We start from the raw sequence: 16,070 nt of genomic DNA, 5'->3' as shown, positions 1-16,070 counted from the left end.
CGGTATCCACTATTGGTCTTCCTTCAATAGGCGAAGACCAACCATCTTTTACAACTCGATTCTCCTTTTATCGGGTTTAGGAGATAACCCTTACACCCCTACTTACTCCTCTCTTAAACTATTCTAACACTTCGAACTTTTGAGAGGAGTTCACACAAGATTACAGTAGCATTTCTTTCTATTTTTACTCTCAAGTCTTGTAACCAGGGATGAGAGGGGTATTTATAGGCTTCAAGTTGATTCAAACTTGGAGCCTAAAAACATCTCATCCCGGGTTTCTTGGGTCCGGGCGATACCACCACTTGTGCTGGGCAGTACCACCGCCATTGTCAATTCTGACACTGACACTACACTGGGCAGTACCACCGCCTAGTCTGGCGGTACCACCACCTATAGCCTCTCAGAGGCTATGTTTGGGCAGTACCACTGCCCAAATCAATGGTACCACCGCATGACATAGTCTCGGAGACTATGCCACGACAGTGCCACCTCTTGGGTCACTGTTTGGGCCTCTCATTGGGCCCAACTAGCCTATAATTGGGTTGGCCCAATTCCAAACCTAATTACGTGCTAACTGTGAAATCTAAGACATACTTAAGCTAAACAAGTCCGTAAGTCTTGGTTTCTTCCGGTGAGCTTCCGGCGATCTTTCGATGAACTTCAAACGATCTCTCAGCTATGTTCCAGCGAACTTCTAGCAAGCTCCTGAACTTCATGACGATCTTCTTGGCGAGTTCCAACGAGCTTCTCTAACAAGCTCTAAGACTTCTCGACTGGTTCCGACAGAACTTCCGACGAACGTTCGGACTTCCGACGAACTCTCGAACTCCCAACGAAATCGCGTCCTTGACTCCAGGACTTCATTTTGCTTTATGCCTTGCTATCATAGTTATTCTTGCACATGTAAAACACACTTTGATCTAGACAATTATTACTAAGCTTGAATCATATTGTCCGGCATGTCATTGGTCCATCGACGCTTCGTCCGATTCTTTAGCGCATCGTCCTCTCTTGCGGCCTATTGCCCAATCGGCCAGTTGACTCCGCAACTTCGATATCCTTAGCGCAATATCCGCTCTTCTTGGTCCGATGCCTGAATCCACGGCCCGAAGCCTTCTATCGATACGTCGATCGATCCTCTGGCCTGACGTCCAATCTTCTGACATGTTTTCCTCCGGCCCAACATGATTCTTTCTGCTTTAATTGTCTCATCCTGATCAAAGCATCCTGGGTCACTTAAAACGTAGATCAAATCATAAATACTATCAATTGGTTTCATCATCAAAATACGAGATTCAACAAGTTGATCTTCGCTCATTGAAGGAAGATTGTCAATGGATACCGGTAGCCTCGACGGAAGAGGAATCAGATGAGTGGATGTAGGTCACGATGACTGAACCACTATAAAAATCTGGTTTGTAATTATTTCTTGCCATTTACCTTTATTGCAAATGAAATTCTTACTTTTGCTACACTTTGCTTTCAAGTTAAACATTTTCGAGATCGGATTTTATCGTACGAAGAAATTTCAAATCGATATTTTTATCCGCTGCACTAATTCACCCGCCCCCCCCCCCCCCCTCTTAGTGTCGACTCATTTTTAACAGTTGGTATCAGAGCTATGTTATTTCTTATTTGGTTTAACACCTAAGAGAAATTACTCTTTTCGGATTTTAAGAGGGTTTTTCTATCGTTCGTCCTCTCATGTTCAATGGGACGGACTATACTTATTGGAAAACTCGGATGTGAGTTTTCTTGCTTTCTATGGATTTGAATTTATGAAATACTATCGAAAATGATTTTAAAAAGTCTTCTACTCCAATAAAAGAATGGAATGATTTAGAGAAGAGAACTTTTTCTTTAAATGTTAGAGCTATGAATGCTCTATTTTCTGTCTTAAACAAAACTGAATTCAACTAAGTTTCTATTTGCGAAACGACTTTCGATATTTGGTACACTCTTGAAATCACACACGAAGGCACTAGTAGAGTTAAAGACTCTAAAATAAATATTTTGATGTGTGATTTTGAATTATTTCATATAAAGCCAAGCAGGACTATTGGAGACATGTACACTCATTTTACGAATGTCGTCAATAGTCTAAAAGCTTTTGGTAAAAGTTTTTTGAATCTTAAACTTGTGAATAAAATTTTACGATCACTTTCTAAAAATTAGGATTCTAAAGTAATGGCAATATTCCAGCGGACTCTCGGCAAGCTCCTGGACTTTATGACGATCTTCCTGGCAAGTTCTAACGAGCTTCTCTAGCAAGCTTTTAGACTTTTCGGTCAATTTCGACAGAACTTCTGACGAACTTTAGAACTTCCAACGAAGTCTCATTCTTGACTCTGGGACTTCATTTTGCTTTATGCCTTGCTATCGTAGTTAATCCTACACACATAAAACCTACTTCGATCTAGACAATTATTATAAGGCTTAAATCAAATGTTGTCTAGCATGTCATTGGTTTATCGACGCTTCGTCCGATTCTTCGGCACATTGTCCTATCTTGTGGTCTATTGCCCAATCGGTCAGTTGACCTCTACAATTCTGATTTCCTTGGCGTAATTTTTGCTCTTCTTGGCCCGATGCCCGAACCCATGGCCCGAGGCCTTCGATCGATACGTTGACCGATCCTTTGGCTCTACGTCCAATCTTCTGACATGTTTCTCTCCGGCCGAACATGATTCTTCCTGCTTTAATTGTCTTTCCCTGATCGAAGCATTCTACATCACCCAAAACGCAGATCAAATCATAAACACTATCAATTGATTTCATCATCAAAATCCAAGATTCAACAATGTAAAAATTTGCTAGCTTGTATAATGTAAAATTTATTACAATTGCTAGCTTGAACATTGCAAAGGAAGCAAAAATTGCACTTCTCAAATAAAATGAGAAAAACTTGCTATCTTGAACATCACCAAGAATTGCTAGCTTATTGTCTTGCACATTTCAAAAGATGTAAAAATTTGCTAACCTTCATGTATGAAAAACTTGCTAGCTTGCATGTTCTAAACTTGCTATTTACTATCTCGCATTATTTTTCAAAAACTTGCTAGTTTTCATACTTCAAAGAGAAGTAGCACTTGTTCTAATATAATGTAACATTTGCTAAATTTGCTAGCTTGCATATTGGAAAATGATGTAAAACTTACCAAAATTACTAGTTTGCATGAAGTAAAACTTGCTTGTATATCTAACGAGAAGCAAAAGTGCTATCTTGCCTATCTCAAGAAGTAAAACTTGTAACTTGCACATTGCAAAATAAAACAAGAATTGCTAGCTTGCACACTTCAACAAGAGGAAAAAATGTTATCTCATTCTTTTTTTGAAAACTTACTAACTTAAACATTGCAAAGAAAAGCAAACATGCTAAACTCAACACATCTCTAAAACTTGCTAGCTTGCATGATGATAAATGCAATGATTTGAAATTATATATCAAAAGCTTGTATAGTTTCACTTCTCCTTTTTGTTGATGACAAAGGGGGAGAAGTTATGTTGATGATATGCATATAATGTATTACAAATATTCATGATGAAATATTACTTTGACTTGAATTCAATTTGAATTCAAGGTTCATCTCACATATGCCATATTGATAGAAGGAGTTAAGGTTAACTCCGTCATCAATTGGTTGTCATCATCAAAAAGAGAGAGATTGTTGAATCTCGGATTTTGATGATGAAACCAATTGATAGTGTTTATGATTTGATCTGCGTTTTGGGTGATGTAGGAAGTTTCGATCGGGGAAAGACAATTAAAGCAGGAAGAATCATGTTCGGCCGGAGAGAAACATGTCAAAAGATTGGACGTAGAGCCAAAGGATCGGTCAACGTATCGATAGAAGGCCTCGGGCTATGGGTTTGGGCATCGGGCCAAGAAGAGCAAAAATTGCGCTAAGGAAATCAGAATTGTGGAGGTCAACTGACCGATTGGGCAATAGACCACAAGATAGGACAATGCGTCGAAGAATCAGACGAAGCGTCGATAAACCAATGACATGCCGGACAACATTTGATTTAAGCCTTATAATAATTGTCTAGATCGAAGTAGGTTTTAAGTGTGCAGGATTAACTACGATATTAAGGCATAAAGCAAAATAAAGTCCTAGAGTCAAGAACGAGACTTCATTAGGAGTTCAAGAGTTCGTCGGAAGTTCTATCGGAATCGACCGAGAAGTCCAAGAGCTTGCTAGAGAAGCTTATCGGAACTCGCCAAGAAGATTGTCATGAAGTCTAGGAGTTTGTCGGGAGTTCGTTGGAACATTACCGAGAGATCATCGTAAGTTCGCCGGAAGATCGCCGGAAGCTCGCCGAAAGAAATCTGAACTTACAAACTTATTTAGCTTAGTAAATGTCTTAAAATTCATAGTTTGTATATAATTGGGTTGGAATTAAGCCAACTTAATTATGGGCCAAGTGAAAAGGCTCAAACAATGACCCAACATGTAGAATAGGCGTGGCACAATCTCCGAGACTATGTCAGGTGGTGGTACTGCCCAGACTTAGTCTCCGAGACTGTCAAGCGGTGGTACCGCCTAGTGTCAGGCTGTAGATGATGGTACCGCCCATACCCCGAAATTTCAGGGATTTGAATTTTGGCTCCAAGTTTTGAAGTCATTTGGAGTCTATAAATACCCCAGTTATTCCTGCATAGAATAGCAAGAAAGGTGATAAAAAAACTCTATGTTTCTAAAGTTGAAAACTGTTGTAAAGTGTAGAGTCCCTCCTCCTAAAGTTTAGAGATCATTCTAAGGGAGAGTGTGAGGGAAGCTTTGTAAAAAAGGGCTGTAAAGGTTTTCTCCTGAACCTGTCAAAAGGAGAATCGAGTTGTAAGGGTAGTTGATATTCGCACACTGAAGGAAGATCATTAGTGGATACCGGTGGTATTGACGGAAGAGAAATCGACGAAGTGGATGTAGGTTATGACTACCGAACCACTATAAAAATCTAGTTTACATTTATTTCTTACTATTTACCTTTATTGCAAATAAAATTCTTATTTTCATTACTCTGCATGCTTTCAAGTTAAGCATTTTCGAGATTTGAGTTTATCGTACGAAGCTCCCCCCTCTTAGTGCCGACTCATTCCTAACAATTTAAACATTACCTTAGACTAGCAAGATATTTTGAATATCTACTATTAGGATAAAATAGAATATCAAGTGAATAATTTGCTGCATTAAATCTCAGCTAAAAATAGGGAACAAACGGGATCACAATAAATCTCTAGCTCCAAGGGAGATGTACCAGAACTAACCTCATTATTTTTCTATGGTAACATGATGCCAACATAAAATGAGTATAGGTAAATTCTAATATATATACATGAATTTATCGTTTTATTTTTTCAAATAAATAAATTAAATAATATTTTAGATTTGATGAATAATGTAACTAAAAACATGGATTTATTATTTTGAGTTAAGGCCAATAGTCTCATTTATACATCACCTTTAGACTAGCAAGATGTTTAGAATATCTGCCATTCGAATAAAGTAGAACGTCAAGGTGGAAGATTTGCCGCATTAAATCTCAGCTAGAAAAAGAGGAGAAACGAGATCATAAATCTATCGCTATGAGGGAGCTGTATCAGAACTAATCTTATTATTTTTCTATGATAACATGATGCCAACATAAAATGAGTATATGTGAATTCTGATATATATATATATATATATATATATATATATATATATATATATATGAATTATTATTTTATTTTATTTTTAAAATAAATAAATTAAATAATATTATAAATTTGATGTATAATATAACTAAAAATAAAATATTTATTACTTTAAGTTAAGACCAATAGTGACATTTATACATCACCCTTAGACTAGCAAGCTATTTACAATTGTTTGATATGATGTGAATATGCAAAATGATATTTAGGAATAAAACAATTAATATCAATAATGCAAAAAAGAAATAGAGGAAGATGCAACAAAATTTAAGAAAAATAAATATTCTCAATTTGATTAAGGAAAACGAGTATGTATTAAAAAGCGATAAATGATGCTCTCAAATATTGTTATTTCGGTAACAGTGATTAATATTTCTTTTATTTTATTTTTCTTTATTTCATCTCTAGCAAAATAACCGGTGGCAAAGGAATTAATGGATCCTTTGACGCGCAGATCCGGTAACCCGCATCCAACTCGCCAACTTCAAAACTGCCCCTATAGATCTGCTATTTAATTACCTTGTAAGATAACGTCTGCTTAGTCTCCCGCCCCTACCCGACCCCCCCTCTTTCGGCGATCAGATCGGTGGTGACGGATCGTAAACGATTCCGATCGCCAGATCCCATCTTCTCGGCAGGGTTCCCGGAGAGATTCGATAGATCTGGTCGCCGGCCCGTCCGCCCGCGATGTTTCTTTTCGATTGGTTCTACGGAGTTCTCGCCTCACTTGGGTTGTGGCAGAAGGAGGCCAAGATCCTGTTCCTGGGGCTCGATAATTCCGGGAAGACGACGCTGCTTCATATGCTCAAGGACGAGGTCGGATCCTTGTCCATCTGATCAGTTTTGTTGATTTCTTTTGATCGAAGGGCATTTTGATTGGATTTGTTTGATCGAATGCAGCGACTGGTTCAGCACCAGCCAACGCAGCACCCGACATCGGAGGAGCTGAGCATCGGGAATATCAAGTTCAAGGCGTTTGATCTGGGAGGTCATCAGATCGCACGGCGCGTGTGGAAGGATTACTTCGCTAAGGTGCGTCATCTTTCTACGATCCTTTTTGTCATGCTTGGTTAGGCATCCAATTCTTGTTTCGGTTGTTTTAGGTCTCTTCATATGTCTGTTTGAAACACGTTATCTGGTTTTTCTTCTTCTTCTTCTTCTTCTTCTTCTTCTTCTTCTTCTTGTGCGGATACGGTTCTTTTTATTGCTCAGTTATTCTTTTCTTGTCTTGGTACATCTTCTTCCTGATCTCGTTTCTATAGTTCTTGTGGTTTTGAATTGAGAAATCCCTAAAAATTATGCTTGTGTTCCCTCTGGCTTCTCTGTTGTTTTTGTAGTGGTTTATGTAGGTACAATTCTGTTGTCCCTCGTTACTCTCTTTAGTTGAATTCAAAAGCACAACAGATGTTGCTTGTGAAAATATGATTTATAGGATGGAGCTTCAGAGTGGTTTTGTGAGGATTGCCTCCGGTACATAATTCGACCCAGACTCCTCTGTCTCTGTCCATCACGTATATCCCGTACGGTAGAGCCTCATGCGTCAATACAGTAGTATCTGCTCAAAATACTGTCAGATTGGTCCATACTGAAAGGTATTTTATCGGTTCATTAGTGAACCCTTCCTTCGCCTTTTCCTCCACCACCCCTCCTTTTGGATACCATTGCACATACTGTGTGTTGCAGCCATGGAATACGTCTTGTGTCTCGTACCCATGATACTATTTTGCAAGCGAATTATTTGAGGTCGAGGTTCACTATTTGGTAATACTTTCTTCCATATACATTATTCTAAATTCTAACTGACACTCCAAATGGGTATTTCTTATTAAACTAGTCAATTGACAGACAGATAGATGAATTTGGTTATTCCTTTGAGTTGGATACATGGAGTACGTTCTATTGGGCATCATGTCACCGGCCCAAATGATAACGAACGTATCAATCTTGCACTAAAGGTTATCACGGGGTGTTAGGTTCCCGTGCGAGTCTTTTTTCCACGATCTAAGTTAGTACATCAATCATGATTAGTAAAAAGAGTATATAGAAGGGATGACACTTACATTGGCTTATAGCTATGCTTTTGCTTCGTGCAGATAGGGTTGCAATATAATATAGGTTTAAAATATCCAACACGATTATCAAAAAGAAATTAGTTTGGTGAAAAAGAAATTAAATCAATCCATATTAATCAATTTTTTTGCTATCTTGAATGAACCTATTGGGTCACATAACACCGAACCAATATAGCTAAGGTTACTTAAATGTCCTTCGTATAAGTCTTATTATAATTTATTTTAGAAGATAATTTAAGTGATTTTAAATTAGGATTAAGAGGAGAAAGAAAGTGCTATTCCTAATTCTTTTCCTTCCACCACTTACCCTCTGACCCATCTTTTTTTTTTTGGTCACTCATCTTCTCATATCCATCTTTTTTTTTTTTGGTCACTCATCTTCTCATATCCCTTCTTATTTGCAAACTCTTTTACGATCGATCACAAGTTTCTATTTGTTTCTCCTTCTTTGAAAACTCCTTTACCACCGATCACTCCTTTCTTTTTTAAAAGATTTTCTTCAATTTTCTCCTTTTTGCCATGATCACTCTCTCGCTTTTGCAATTATTTCTCTACTGATTCCTTCTTACAGTATCTCATTGTACGTGAGTGAAAATTTTTAATATGATATGGAATAAACTTAGCAGAATCATCGAGTGGAATTTTGATGACTAAAAATAATAATTTTGATTTATAAGAAATATATATGTATCCAATATTTGAATCATGATCATTAGGTTTGCTGAACTATTTTTTTGATATTGAACAATTTATTTTGAATGAGACTAATGTTTTACTTTATGAATATTATCATGTCATTTAATCAGGATAAATATTTATGTTTACAATGTAGGTTGATATTATTCATTTTATCTCATTCTATGTTCCTATATGACCAAGTTTTGGGTTCAATCATGTTTAAGATTGTTCCATTTTTTTATTAATTTTGATTTTTTTAATTTTAAAAATATTTTTAAATACTATATATATACTTAAGATATTATATATTTTAAAATATTTCTTAATTAAAAATGCAATCCAACCAAATGATCTTTTGATCTGACCAATAATGCATTGATCTAAGATTCGGACGTGTTGCTATCTGATTCGGATCTCTGCGTTCTATATAGATGCTCTGTCCAAAACAGTAAGAATGTTCGGTGAGAGATTTCTAAATTGGTCACCACATTAATGTGTAGATGTAACCATAGTAATATCCAGATGTGAATTCGCACATGGACCGGCGCTCCTGACCACAGCCTTGGTCAGCTAGGTGGATGTGAAACCTTTTACAAAATGGCTACCCAGCTAACATCATGCACAGGTCACCGTCAAGACATTCACATTTGATTGGTTACGGAACACTCTGAATTGACGACACCAGCCTATGTTCTGAACAAGGCGTAGACAGATAAATACCTCTGGGGATGCCAAAACATATGGTGAAAATTAAAATATTCATATTGTTATGAATGCCATTTAATTTGTACCGACAAAATTTAACAATGATGGACACAGGCACTACCCACAATTTTATTGTCGATCGAGAAGCAAAACAACTTGGGCTGATGTTATAGAAGAACCCAAGTCAAATGAAGATGGTGAACTCAAAGGCCAAGCGAATCTTTGGGTTAGCAAAGGGAGTTCCCATCAAGATCGAAACATGGAGCGGGAGCATAAACATGATGGCGATGCCACTAGACGACTTCCAAGTGATTCTTGGAATGGAGTTCATGAACGCGACGAAGTTGGTGCCAATGCCATTCCTAAACTCCCTATGTATGATGGGAGGTGACGACCCCTGTGTGGTTCCTATCTTTCGGAGAGGAACCAGGGAACCCCAATAGATATCGGCATTACAACTGAAGAAAGGGGTACGAAAAGATGAATTAACATTTATGGCTGCTATGAAACTAGACCCACTCGATGAGGAGGCCATTCATGAACCCGCTGTGGTGGCTAATGTTCTGAAGGAGTTCACGGACGTTATGCCACCTGAGTTACCGAAGACTCTGCCACCACACAAAGGCATTGATCATCTTATCGAGCTGGAGCCAGGAGTGAAGCATCCAGCGAGACCACCATACCGCATACCCCCTCCAGAGTTGGTAGAGCTCAGAAAGCAGTTAAGTGAACTGCTAAGTGGTGGTCTCATCCGTGGTTCCAAAGCACCATTCGGAGCTCCAGTTCTCTTCCAAAAGAAACAAGATGGGAGCCTCCAACTATGCGTTGATTATCGAGCCCTCAACAAAGTGATGATGAAGAACAAGTATCCCATCCCACTCATCGCGGACTTTTTTGACTAATTGGGCAAAGCAAAGTATTTCTCCAAACTCGACCTCCGGTCGGGGTACTGGCAGGTGCGCATTGCTGAAGACGATGAAGCGAAGACTACCTATGTGACCATATATAGAGCGTTTGAGTTTTTGGTGATGTCTTTCGGCTTAACCAACTCTCGGGTCATGTTCTGCACTCTTATGAACCAACTATTCAAAGAGTATTTAGATAAATTTATGGTCGTCTACTTGGACGATATTGTCATCTATAACCAAATGCTCGAGGAGCATGTCGAGCACCTTCGGACAATTTTTAAGGTTCTCAGGAAGAATACTTTGTTCATGAAAAGAGAGAAGTGCTACTTTGCTTAAACGGAGATCTTATTCTTGAGGCATCAAATCGGTGATGGCTCCATTCAGATAGACAAATCAAAGGTGCAAGTCGTTGCGGAATGGCGAACTCCGAAGAAGGTGCTAGAGTTGAGATTCTTCCTTGGTTTCATCAATTACTATCGATGCTTCATAGCGGGGTATTCGAAACATGCAACTCCACCGACGGAGTTGCTAAAGAAGGAGCAACCTTGGTGGTAGTCTGACAAATGTGAAGCTGCATTTCAAGATCTGAAGGCAGTAATTGTATTAGAAGAATCGGTGCTCAAATTATCGGACTATGGGGAGCCCTTCGAAGTCCATACAGATGCTTCAGACTTTGCTATTAGAGGAGTACTCATGCAGGAGAGTCATTCGGTGGCCTAGGAGAGCCGTAAGCTCAATGAGACTGAGTGACGGTATCCGATGCATGAGAAGGAGATGACAGTGGTGGTCCATTATCTACAAGTTTGGCGACACTACCTTCTTGGATCACGATTTGTGCTAAGGACATACAACATCGCTTTGAGCTATTTTCAAACTCAAAAGAAACTCTTCCCAAAGCAAGCATGATGGCAGGACTTCCTGGCTGAGTTTGATATGGTAATGGAATACAAGCCCGGAAAAGAAAATGTCATGGCCAATGCATTGAGTCGAAAAGTGGAGCGAGTGAATTCCATACAATTGGAGGGCAGAGGCTAAGCAAGTTAGTTGCACTCCGACTTCCTTTCCAGGATCAGGGATGGACTGTACAGTGATCCGCAAGCAATAACCCTGATGCAGCTTATCAAAGAAGGCAAGGCACGATGATTTTGGGTCCAGGAGGGACTCGTTTACATAAAAGAGAATAGGGTTTATGTTCCTCGAGTGGATAATTTAAGGCATGAACTCTTAAGAGAGTGTCACGATTCCTTTTGGGCTGGACATCTAGGTATTCACAAAACATTGGCTCTCATGGAGAGGGCCTTTTACTGGTCAAAAATGGGGATTGATGTGGAAGAATATGTTCGAATGTGCCTCACTATCCAACAAAACAAGGTAGAGCAACGACAGTGGAAGTTGGTGGGACTTTTGGAACCGTTGCCTGTGCTAGAAAGGCCGTGGGAGAGCATTTCGTTGGATTTCATATCAAGCTTGCCGGTGGTAGGGGGACTCAGATCGATACTCATGATGGTCGATCGATTTTTAAAGTATGTAACTTTCATTGTTGCACCCCTACACTGTTCAGCAAAGGAAGCAGCCAAGCTGATAATGAAGAATGTGATGAAGTATTGGGGAGTCCTACGAACCGTTTGTCACTTTTGTATACTTGTGCAAAGACATGACAGTATATTTTGCCTTGGTTTTGTGTGTTTTTGCTTGTAAAAATACATATTCGAACAGGTTGCAGCGCTACAGTGCGACCGCTCACCGTGTCGGGCCAAAAAGCCCTAAAATGGCTCTGTTTTCGTATGCCGCGGGCTATTTTCTACAGCTTGCTATAGCGCCCAAAACATTAATCATCTCAGCACCCTGGAACCCCTTAGATAGCACAGGGCTGGATGAGGCTTCGGTATATTGTCGGGCGCTAAAAAATTTTCACAAATTCGCATATTAATTTGACAGGAACTTAACTTCGCGCCCGACACCCGTTGAGTTATTGTTTGTGGACTTGCAACTGTTCGTTCTATCTTCTAAAGTCTTTACTTTCTCATTCCTCTCTTTTCTCTCTTGCACTCAAGGTGATTGTTGAATTGTTTATAAAACTTCCCTCTTCGCGAGACGCCGGGACTTGTCCATCGCTCATTTTTAATTTAATCAACTTTCTGTTTTACAGGTCCTTCGGGACCTGTATGAAGTTGCAACTAGGCTAAACCTTTGCGAATGCATATGTCGCAAGGGCACCTCATGACTTTGGCAATCTCAGTTAAATCCGAGGAGTTGGCGCAAGGGTGCGTCGTGACTTAGGCAATTCAAGCTAAGTTCGCGACTTGATCGCAAGGTTGCCTCGCGGCTTAGGCAATTCTAACTAAGTCCGTGACACTGTATCATCCATAAATATGCTTTGCATTCATCGAGTGTGCCTGAGCCTTCCTTTTTCTAATCTATTTAGCAAATTAGATCTTAAGAATTAGGCAAACTATGTATCAATTTCATAATACACTGGAATCGATCAATTTGTTGCCGATGCTATGCTGCAGATATGCTCAAATGGCAGACCCGATGATGCACCCTGATGGTTCGTTAAACTTTGTCACCATCTCTAGCTGACTTATTCGTGAAACATTCTTGCGAGCTTGTTCGTGACTTATTCTGTTGTTGACCTGCTACTCTAGTCATTTTTGCCTATCTGTACAACAAATGTGCTTTTCTAAATAGGTGGACGCAGTGGTATATCTAGTGGACGCATGGGACAAGGAGAGGTTTGCAGAGTCCAAGAAGGAACTGGATGCGCTCCTCATTGACGATGCCTTGGCAAATGTCCCGTTCCTCGTCCTGGGGAACAAGATCGACATCCCACATGCGGCATCTGAGGAGGAGTTGTGCTTCCACCTAGGCCTGCACCACTTCATAACCGGGAAGGGCAAGGTTAAAATTACCGACCCCAATGTCCGCCCCGTTGAGGTCTTCATGTGCAGCATCGTGCGCAAGATGGGTTACGGTGATGGCTTCAAATGGCTTTCGCAATACATAAAATAGGACCCTATTTTGATGTGGCTCAACCTGTCATTTGATTTTGGATTTTAGTGGGATGCAGTGCATGGCCATCCTGATGTTTTCCATTCGTTTCGCATAGTACACAGACAAAGACAGGATTACATCTTCCCCTTCGAGCTATAGTTCCTCATGTGATGCTCGATTTTTTGTTGCTACAACTTGATCTGTTACAGTTTCTCATGAGCAATTTATACTTGGATTGATCTCTTGTTTTGGGACTGATGGTCCACTGACATAGACGCAGCTAACTAATGTTTGGTGTTATCAAACCAGCTTAAGCTTCTATTCTAGATAAGACCTGGAAGTGACTCTGTCCTAGCTTAACGGCTTTATATTTTGGGCCTATAGTTTCGATGCTAAATTGCCAAGTAGAAATATTGCTGCTAATGTGCCCCACATATTGGTTGCTTCAAAGTAAGCATGCATAGCTTTCTGATGCCCATTCTTTGAACAATCAAAATTAAGGTAACATTCGGACAATCACTCGAGATACTAGGTTATTCATTATGAATAATAAGGGCAGTTTTTCAAGAATAATTTACTAATATGGTGAAACAATCAATCTGTTGCTTATGTCAATGCACTTCATTTATCCATGTTAAACAATATGGAGCAAGGGTTACTTTAACTAAGCCCGGTACTACCAGCTCTACTATAATGCACGGATCGGTACATTAGTGTGTCTTTCTTTGTCTCCTTATGACTTAAAAAGCCAAAGGACGAGCAAGAAACAAGTCTTTTTCATTTTTCTCCCTTTTAGATCCTGGTTTTCATTCCGTGTGCATTTTATATATTTTTTTAATGCCCCAACAAGAATATAATATATTTTATTTTATTTTTTAAGCTTCTACATCATCAACTAGATTTTCAAAAATAATTAAAATACTGACTAAAATATCTCATAAATAAATAAATAATAATATGATGTAATACGATAATTCATCCATTTAACTTGTTTAGTCTAATCACTAATCTAAGATACTTAAAATCTGGCCGTCACAGGCGACGTGATGATGAACTTTTCGTGCGTGCTGCATCGTGTGGAAAGATCGAGCTCTGTACGATGATGGTACGTTGTTACACATCTACCCTTGCTGAGTTTTAAGAATAGCGAACATGGCCCTACATGCTGTACCTATTAAGATTTTAATTTGAGTTGATAATTATATTTAATTATTTTTAGTATTCTTTTTTTTTTTTTCTTTCAAAAGTTAATTCTTATATTTATGAAAGTGAAACATTTAACCCATTACTTCAATAAATTTTTTTTAAAAATTTTTTAATCTTATAAAATTATTTTTCAATCACATATAGGGATTTCAATATTTTATTTTTATAAATATAAAGATCCTAATATAATTTTTAAAAATATAAAGATCAAAATACTAAAAATAATTAATTACAGAAAATAATATGTAATTAACTTGTTATATACTATGCTTAAGCATAATCATATATTTGAAGATATATGTGACATGTATTTAATTAGATAATTTAATCTTTTTCTTATCATTCTTAAATGAAAAAGACGAGCAATGAAACACGCAAAAAATATATTTTTTTTTCTTGACATTCATTTTTTTCCTATGTAGAATAGTGATATCGAGTGGCAAGTGCCGGCCGGTCTAATTAGAATTGGGCAAAAGACCCGGCCCTGGGAGGGATCGACACCGTCCGGTCCGGTCCAGTTCGGTGCGGTGCCGGACCTCAGAGAATTCTAAGGGACACCGCGTTCGTTGGGCGGACTGTTCCCTGCTGCTTTTTCGTCTCCAGATCGTTATTCCCGGCTTTCCGCTCCGTCGCTTGCACTGGATTGCCATTCGATGAGCTGAATTAATAGGCGCAACGATCGCTTGTTGGGAGGGGGAAGGGACGTCAACCCGTCGAATCGTTGCCCTGCGACTTGCTGCGGCTCGCCAGAATCGCCTTCAAGCTTTTGATTTTGAATCCGGTTGTTCTCTTGCTGTGATCTCTGTCTGCAGCGCGGCGCCTCGCGTTGTCGCCTCCTCTTGATTGCGTCTGGAGAGTTTGGAGCCAAAGGTCGAACATTTGAGGACCGCGGAAAGCGGGTTGGACCAGAGGTCGAAGCTTCGTACGATTTCAGCAGCACATACAGGGGACGGAAGGCGGGAAACTTATAAGGGTTTCGATGGGGAGAGTGAAACTGAAGATAAAGAGATTGGAGAATAGCAACAGCCGGCAGGTCACCTATTCGAAGAGGAAAATTGGGTTGACGAACAAGGCGAAGGAGCTATCTATTTTGTGCGATATCGACTTGGTCCTTCTCATGTTCGCGCCTAATGGGAAGCCTACCATATGCGTCGGAGACCGCAGGTACTAGCTACTATTACCACTCGGTCATCTTTCATGGCCATGCGGTTGTTTCAATAATTTGGCAGTTCTCTTTGCTATATCAGATTTTGAGAAACATGTTCTTTCTTTTTTTGTCTGATTGCTGCTGAATGTTTCTAAGTGTGATGATGCATTTTGAGTGGGTTATGTATGTTGTTTAGTTGAGGTTGAACCTCAGGGTCATGGTAAGGTTGCTAGGTAAGTAAAGTTTGGGAGTAAGGTTGCATGCATTGACCCTTTCTAGATCTTGTATTTGGCAGGAGCCATGTGCATTGAGCTGCCCTTATATTTGTTGTTTAATTCTGTAAATAGTCTTTCATAGGCAATGGAATGAGATCCTCTTGACTGGCAATGTCCGCTAGAAGTCTTCTTACGCATGACCATGTATATTAATTGATTAGTTCAAGTAGAGGACATATAATAGTTACAATATGGAAATAGATGTGGAAGCACTATCCTCTATTATACGAGGGTGATTTTTTGGTAAATAGTAAAGGTGTCCTCCCATAATTCCCCTCCATCTCTTATGCACTTTTACTCTAATGCATTCTTCTTTTTCTCTTGTAGCAATACTGAGGAAGTTGTTGCAAGGTTTGCTCAAGTATCCCAACAAGAAAAGGGCAAAAAGGC

General features: G+C 39.3%; 1 protein-coding gene across 1 annotated transcript; it reads left to right on the top strand.

The window, feature by feature from the left end:
* The first annotated feature begins 6,221 nt into the window (after positions 1–6,221).
* On the top strand, positions 6,222–13,296 carry LOC135652829 (GTP-binding protein SAR1A-like). Its single transcript, XM_065174102.1, has 3 exons — positions 6,222–6,511; positions 6,596–6,727; positions 12,750–13,296. Exons 1-3 carry the CDS (start codon positions 6,383–6,385, stop codon positions 13,068–13,070), a joined length of 582 nt encoding a protein of 193 aa, XP_065030174.1. The 5' UTR covers positions 6,222–6,382; the 3' UTR covers positions 13,071–13,296.
* Positions 13,297–16,070: the final 2,774 nt, after the last annotated feature.

This window comes from Musa acuminata, chromosome BXJ3-11 (assembly GCF_036884655.1).
Source record: "Musa acuminata AAA Group cultivar baxijiao chromosome BXJ3-11, Cavendish_Baxijiao_AAA, whole genome shotgun sequence".
NCBI classification, from domain to species: Eukaryota; Viridiplantae; Streptophyta; class Magnoliopsida; order Zingiberales; family Musaceae; genus Musa; species Musa acuminata.
The sequence above is the reverse complement of the archived record's forward strand: the minus strand, read 5'-3'. Positions and strand labels throughout refer to the sequence as shown.

Excerpts from the sequence above, each read along its gene's own strand:
- LOC135652829 (XM_065174102.1), top strand. The coding sequence starts at position 6,383 with ATGTTTCTTTTCGATTGGTTCTACGGAGTTCTCGCCTCACTTGGGTTG. Across the intron at positions 6,512-6,595 it reads TTCATATGCTCAAGGACGAG|CGACTGGTTCAGCACCAGCC; the intron begins GTCGGATCCTTG and ends GATCGAATGCAG. Across the intron at positions 6,728-12,749 it reads GGAAGGATTACTTCGCTAAG|GTGGACGCAGTGGTATATCT; the intron begins GTGCGTCATCTT and ends TTTTCTAAATAG.